Genomic DNA, 7343 nt, shown 5'->3' on the forward strand with positions numbered 1-7343 from the left:
GAGAGGCTGGCTAGCAGGAAGTTCCCCATGCAGCTGCTGGGCAGTGACTCCCACACTTGGGTTTCGATTTCCTAGGCAAGGCTGTGATGGAGGAGGGGCAGCGAGTTCGGACTCCACTTCCTCTATGGAGTCACACCCCCCTGTAGTGGGGCAGAATCTCCAGACCTGACCTACAGGGCCATCCCTCTGCCATTACAGCATTCCTGAGGCCAGCTAGCAACTATGGGAAACTGGCTGGTTGGCGAGTCATCTGCCGGGCCATCTGGGGGATCATTTGGGGAGCCATCAGCGGGACCATCCTGGAGATCATCCGATGGGTTATCCGGCGGGTGGCCTGACTTGCACGCAGTGCCAGCATACAGGCTAAAAGACTTTATCCACGCAAAACTCAAACCCAGTGAAGAATGCCTGAAACGGATAGACCAGGACGTGGATGCCATCTCTGACTTCCTGTGGAGCAGTGAGCTCCCTGTGCGGGGAGTGGCTAAGGTAAGAACCAGGTTGGAGACCCAGGCTGTTCCCCTCCCCCACCTCCACCCCCCATGGTGATGCTGAGCGCTGCTCCACACCAGGCCCTGGCGACTGCACTTCCCAAGGTTTTTCTCCCTCTGCGGACACAAAGGCAGATTGTTCAGGGGCACAAGCAGCAGTCACCTCGCCTTCTGCCTGGAGACGCCTCTGGCAGGCGGCTGCATCTCTCTGTACCACAGTGTCTGGGTCTGGGTCTGGGTCTGTAGAATGAGATCAGCCTAGCCCCCACTTCAGAGTGTTGTGATGGTGAGACACACAGTGTTCCCAGCAGCACAGGGTCCTGCTGTAATCCGTGCTCAGTTTAGCGGGGACTGGGTACATGCATAAGCGCATGCGCGCTTTGCTGTATGGCATCTTTGACTCGATCTGTGAGAGTTTTGCTTGTGCTGCCGTTTTCACTCTTGTATGGTACTCCACTGTGCCATGTATTCATCATATTGCAGTTTTCTTTGCCTCCAGTTTGGAGCTCGCGTACCGACACGGACGCAAATTAGTGCTAGCAACCTGATTTTAAAATGAGGGTGACATTTGGGAATTTCACTGGACTTGACAAATGTCACTGTTTGGAGCTACAGAAAGTCCAGACCTCACTATTGCTGCTTCATTCCCTGCAGGGTGGCTCCTATGGTCGGGAAACAGTCCTAAGAGGCTACTCAGATGGCACCCTTGTTCTCTTTATGGGTGGCTTCCGTAGCTTTCGGGATCAGAAGGAAAACCAACGTGGACTCCTCAGTGTGATTGAACAACGGCTGAAACACCACAAGAAATACTCTATGTCAGTGAGCCTTGGGCACACCCTTGAAGTTCTACTGTCCGTACATGGGCAGAAGATACTCTTGCAGATCCTTCCAGCCTTTGATCCTCTATGTGAGTGCTCCAGGGACTGGGGTGGGGTCCCCAACTTTCTGGGAGTACTGGGGAGCCACTTGAGTCCTACAGGCTGAGGCTGTGACAGACAGACTGGCTATTTCCAAAATGGGGCTCGCAACCCCCTGTCTGAGTCACTGTTTTGTTACTGCCCAAGGCAGCTCTTTAAAAAAAGAAGCATTTGATTGGGGGCTGGCCTACAGGCTCGGAGGGTTAGTCCCTCATCATCATGGTGGGAAGCAGACAGGCATAGCACAGGAGCAATAGCTGAGAGCTTCATATCCTGATCCACAGGCAGCAGGAAGAAAGAGAGTCACTGGGTCCAGCAACACACCTCCTCTAACAAGGACACACCTCCTAGTCCTTCCCAAACAATTCAACTGGGGACTGAGCATTCAAACATATGAGCCTCTGGGACTCATCACCACAGCCCCCAAGAGAGAAAAGCCTCCTACCCTGGACATATTCTATCTAGAACTTCATTCTCATCTCATTTACTTTAGATAAAATGTTCCCAACCCTTTTTATAGGTGAGTGGGTGAAGGAGAGTGGATGGCTGGGTGCTCACTAGATGTATGGATGGGTGGGTAGAAGTGGGGGATCGGTATATGTGTAAGAGGACGTATGGATGGATGGGTGGACAGATGGGAAAATGGGTGGATGTGTGAATGTATGTTTAGATGGGTGGAAGGAAGAGGGGATGTATAGACAGATGGAAAAGTGAATGGATGTGGGGATGGACAGACAGATGAACAGGGAAACAGAAGGACAGGAATGGCTGGTGGCTCTGCTGCCAATGGTAGATTCAACTAGTCTGACAGCCCAGGGCTTCTGAGCTAGGGGCTAGGGTGCCTCCATTGTCCACAATTCCGAGGAACTTCTGGGTTACTGGAACTGCGAATAAGCATCACCTGACCATTTTCTGACAAGATGGAGATGTACATGCACCCACATGACAGCATTCTCAGGATGATGGCCTGAATCAGAGAGCAATGCAAGCTGCCACCGTGGGCCCTTCTCATCTGTTAGGGTTTGAAGCACTTGGTCCCCAGCTAGTGGCACTAATTTGGGAGGGTGTAGAGCCTGTAGGAGAAGGGTCTTTGCCACAGGAAGTGGGTGGACTGGAATTGAGCCTGAAGAAGGGTGGTAACCCAACCCTGCCTCCAACCCCACTTCCAGTCCTCCTGATCCAAGGAGGAAGCACTCAGCGTCAGCTCCTGCAGCCATGTCTTCCCCAGCAGTGACCCAAGAGAAAGCTTTCCCCCACTTCGGTTGCTTCTGTCAGGTGTCTCATCCCAGGGACCAGAAAAGTAACTGATTCATGACCCCATGGGTCCCTTTGTCACCGACTCTAAGATCAGGGCAGCTAGCTTCCAGGTTTGTTTGGTTGTAGTGGTGTGCCTGCCTCAAAAGAATGGAAGTCAGCGGTGAGAGAGATGTGAGGCTCCATCGCTGCAGGAAATTATGGCTTCTCTCTTCTAATGCCCAGGGCCTGGTGGCAGGAGACCAGCCCACCCTCTGCTTGCTGCCCTGAGAGGGAAAGCTTCACATGTAGCACCCAGATGCTACCACCAGGTGGCAGTAGAGCTGAATCTTCCAAATCCCCCCGCCCATACACAGGGTTTCTCTGTGTAGCACTAGCTGTCCTGGAACTTTCTTGGAGATTCACCTCCCCTGCCTCCTGAGTGCTGGGATCAAAGGTGTGCACCACCAATCCTGGCAACATTTTTTTTTTTATTACAAGGAAGCAATAAATGTTGCTTTCTGAGAAAATAAGACCCTACAGAGGGATTCATAAATTGCTTACTTTACTATATAAAAATAAAACTAATCTGGTCTACGTGTCCCAAACAGATGAGGTAGGCTGCTGCCATGGTTTCTTTCCCAAGGACATTTAACCCAAAATTGGCTCCAGTTTATTTAACTTCAGGGCGTTTCTTTCAAGATAATTAACTTGATAGTTGCACCCCCGCGAGAGGTTTATAAGACTTTCATGTTACTTCATTGCATAAAGGACTTCAACTGTGCCTGGTATACAGTCGACACTCAATAAATGGTAAGGCATGTGCCCAGCTCTTTCCAGGGTGTCCTTCCAGGGCTGCTCGCCCCAGGCTGTGCACCTAAATATATTTATGAATGGCAGAGCTCAGCAGGCAAGAATGGAAACTAATTGGCTCAGCGCACCTCCACCCTTCCCCACTCCTGCCACCTCGAGGTGTCCCTGAGTCTCTGTAAGAGGTACCTGTAGAAGGCATTCTGTGGTACAGACATCCGCCAGTCGTGCAGACACCTTGCCCTCGGTATCACCCCGGGGCATCTATTTCTCATGCATAGTTCACTGCCTCGTGTTCTGCGTGACTCCGCTGACCCTGTCTCAGGTCCACCCCGTCCTGCCTTCATGTCAGGCTTCCTGTTAGCCTTCATTGTCTACCCGGGAGAGTAGCCCCACTGTTAACTAGACATCTCCCCAGCTCCAGCTGACTCAGACCACCATCAGAGTCGAGCATCCTGCTGCTCTCTGTCAGCAGGCTTTGGTGAGGACTCCAGCTCCCGGATCTATCGGGATCTCAAAAGTACCATGGATAAAGTAAGAGCAGCGCCCGGCGAGTTTGCAGCCTGCTTCACCACGTTGCAGCAGCGGTTCTTCCAGCGGTATCCCAGGAGAGTGAAGGAGCTGGTCCTGTTGGTAAAGCACTGGTATCAGGAGGTAATTTATGCCATTGCCTTGTTTCAAGAGAGTCTCAGGCTACCTCTGCCTTTCAATTGCCGGGATCAAAGCCATGTGCTACCACACCCCACTGTGTTACCTTTTAATTGAGATCATTCACAGCAAGCAAATTTTAATAATATTAACAACATACTTCCATCTAATTTGATCTTTTCTTCATCCACAAACCAAAATTGAGTATTTTCTCAACCCAAGCACCTAGGGGTCGCACAACTGTGGCCCCAGTACTAAAGCAGTGGACGCGAGAGGATCTAGAGTGTAAGGCTAACCTCAACTATATAGCAAGACACTTAAAAAAAAATCCAGAGACTGAGGAAATGGCTCCACGGTTAAGAGCACATGTTGCTCTTCCAGAGGACCCAAGTTCAATTCCCAGCACCCACCTCAGGCATCCCACAACCAGCTTTAACTCCAGGGGGGGTCTCACACCTCTAGCCTATAGAGGCACCTGAACTCACATGCACAGACACACATAACAAAAAATATTAGGGTGCTAGAGAGATGGCTCCATGGTTGAGAGCACTGTCTACTCTTCTAGAGGACCTGGGTTCAATTCCCGGCACCCACATGGCAAGTCACAGCCATCTATCACTCCTCTTCTGGCCACCATAGATACCAGGCACACACATGGCACATGGACAAGCATACAAACAAAACACCCATACATATAAGTAATAAAAATTTGAATATATTAAAATAATTTTTAAATTCCAATAACCATCACCACAGATGAATCTTATTTAAAAGAATGTGATGTGTGTACACGTGTGTGAGTGCACATGCATGTGTGTATGAGAGTGTGTTCATGTGTGTGTGCACAAGTGCATGAGAAATAGTGTGTGTGCATGCATGGGGGGGGATGTGCCATAGTGTACGTGTGGCAGAGGACAACGTACAGAAATGAGTTTTCTCCGTCCACTATGTGGGTCCTGGGGATGGAACTCTCTTCATCTTGCCCCCCCCTTATTTTCCAACACTGTAAATGGATCACACTGCACACAGGTGGCATCTTATTTCACTCCGTGTCTGAGAAATCCAGCCACATCATTACATAGCAGTAGTTTTCATTCCCTCGTGTGTTCCACTATAGTAACACACCCGTGTTTTTCTCTCCGCTGCTGCCGGGCCCTTGGGTCATTTCCAGGTTGTGACCTCTGTGACTTGGGTTACTGTGGGTGTCCTCTGATATGTCTTTTGTGAACCTAAGCACTCATTGTTCTTGGGTAGACCTGCAGTAGAATTGCTGGAGCCCCAGACAGCATGTACGTGTGTGTCTATATTTGCATACGTGGACTCTGCATGAAATATAGTGGAGCGTACTTATTTAGCTTTAATAAAGAGTGCCAAGTGGATTTTTTAAACCCCTCTACTGGGACTGGAGAGAAGGCTCAGTGAGGAAAGTATAGCTGTGCAGGCACAGAAGAGCCCACCACCCTTGTAAAGCCAGGAGTGGCAGCCTGTGTCTGTAACTCCGTGTTCAGGAGGCAGACACAGGTGGATCCCCTGGGCTCACTGGCCAACCACTGCACCCGATCAGTGAGCCCCAGGTTCAATGAGAGGCCCTGTTCCAAAACATAAGGTAGAGAGTGACTGAGGGAGACACCTGACCTTGACCTCTGGCCTCCTCACACACACTCACAAACAGCTCATACTCACATGCATGCACGCACTGACATACATGTTTACACTCATACACTTCTGTGCTCACATATTTACTCACACACATTCACATAAACACATTCACGTGCACCCACACTCACACAGCATGTGTTCATGCTCACACACTCATGCACACTCATGCACGGGCACATACACACGTTCACAATAACACAAACACTCACACAGTCACACACACACTCACAACACATATACCCATACACTCACACCGCCCAGGCTTACACACTGTGTCACACACTCACACCCCTGTGAGAAGTGTGAGCATTCCAGGTGTTCCTTCCATCGCTTCATCTGTGTCTGATGGTACTGACACCTTGACTTCCAGGCACGGGGGACGGAGACATCGTCTAGGCTCCGGCTTCCTGACAGTCCTGTCTTCTCTCCCAATGCCAGGAGAAGAGGATGACTTCCCCATCTCGGCGGTTCTCCTACGCCCTGGAGTTGCTCACTGTGTATGCCTGGGAACAGGGCTGCCAAAATGAGGACTTTGACATGGCAGAAGGTGTCAGGACCGTGCTGGGACTCATCAAGCAGTCGTCAGAGCTGTGTGTCTACTGGATAGTCAATTACGGCTTCGATGATGTAACAGTTCGCAATACTCTTCTGTGCCAACTCAGGTCCCAAAGGTACCCAGCTTCCTATCTCTCCAGCTGCAGGCCAGGGCCCCATTGAGAGTGAGTTCTGAGTCCTTGATGATATGGGGGAGGGGTATGAGAATCTGTCTGCAGAGGAGATTCAGTCAATGCTTTCCACATTCCAAACCGTGGTCAGGCTTTGCCCCCCAAAGCCTGGAGGAAGGGGAGGAGTTCACAGCAAGAACCGTGAGATCGAACATCTCTGGAAAGAGGAGGATGAGGAGTCAGTGTGGCTGGGTACCGCAGAGCCCTCAGGAGCCTCTCCCTTCTGTGTGTGAGCGCATGCGCACTCGCATGCGTCTGTACAGATGCACTTGGAGGTCAGAAGTTGACATCAGGTTTCACTCTCTGCTTATCGCCAAACGTTTACTTCTTTTATGTGTATGTGTGTTCCCCCATGTGTATGCCTGTAAACCACGTGCACACAGTGCGTATGAAGGCCAGGAGAGGATGTCAGACTCCCCGGAACTGTAGTTACAGATGGTTGTGAGTCACTACGTGAGTGCTGGGGCTTGAACCCAGGTCCTCTACAAGAGAAGTCAGTGCTCTTAACCTCTGAGAGGGTTCTCCAGCCATTCCACATTATCTGTTGAGTCAGGGTCTCTCACCGATGTTCAACAATAGGCTAGACTAGCTTACCAGCGAGTCCCAGGACACACCTGCCTCTGCCTCCCCAGGGCTGGGATTACAAACACACCAGCATCTAGTTTTTATATGAGTCTTGAGGGTTCCCAACTCAGGGCCTTTTTGTGAGGCAGGTATTTTACCCACTGACCCATTTCCCCAGCCCAAATTCTTTTTTTTTTTTAATATTTATTTATTTATTATGTATACAATATTCTGTCTGTATGCCTGAAGGCCAGAAGAGGGCGCCAGACCTCTTTACAGATGGTTGTGAGCCACCA

At 50.3% G+C, this 7343-nt stretch overlaps 1 protein-coding gene across 4 annotated transcripts in view; it reads left to right on the plus strand.

Annotated features, from left to right (window-relative positions):
• The window catches only part of LOC126511724 (2'-5'-oligoadenylate synthase 2-like), a 23341-nt gene continuing 15998 nt past the window's right edge, over positions 1-7343 (plus strand). Inside the window, exons 1-4 of one of the 4 annotated variants that reach the window (XM_050159093.1) lie at positions 1-489; positions 1146-1398; positions 3870-4105; positions 6191-6429. In XM_050159093.1, coding sequence (XP_050015050.1) covers positions 223-489; positions 1146-1398; positions 3870-4105; positions 6191-6429 — 995 coding nt within the window. In that variant the 5' untranslated portion in view covers positions 1-222. The remainder of the gene's footprint in view (positions 490-1145; positions 1399-3869; positions 4106-6190; positions 6430-7343) is intronic. The other 3 variants (XM_050159095.1, XM_050159094.1, XM_050159096.1) reach the window with 3 other exon arrangements.

This window comes from Alexandromys fortis, unplaced genomic scaffold (assembly GCF_014885135.2).
Source record: "Alexandromys fortis isolate MF-2015 unplaced genomic scaffold, M_Fortis_MF-2015_v1.1 scaffold_90, whole genome shotgun sequence".
Classification (NCBI taxonomy): domain Eukaryota; kingdom Metazoa; phylum Chordata; class Mammalia; order Rodentia; family Cricetidae; genus Alexandromys; species Alexandromys fortis.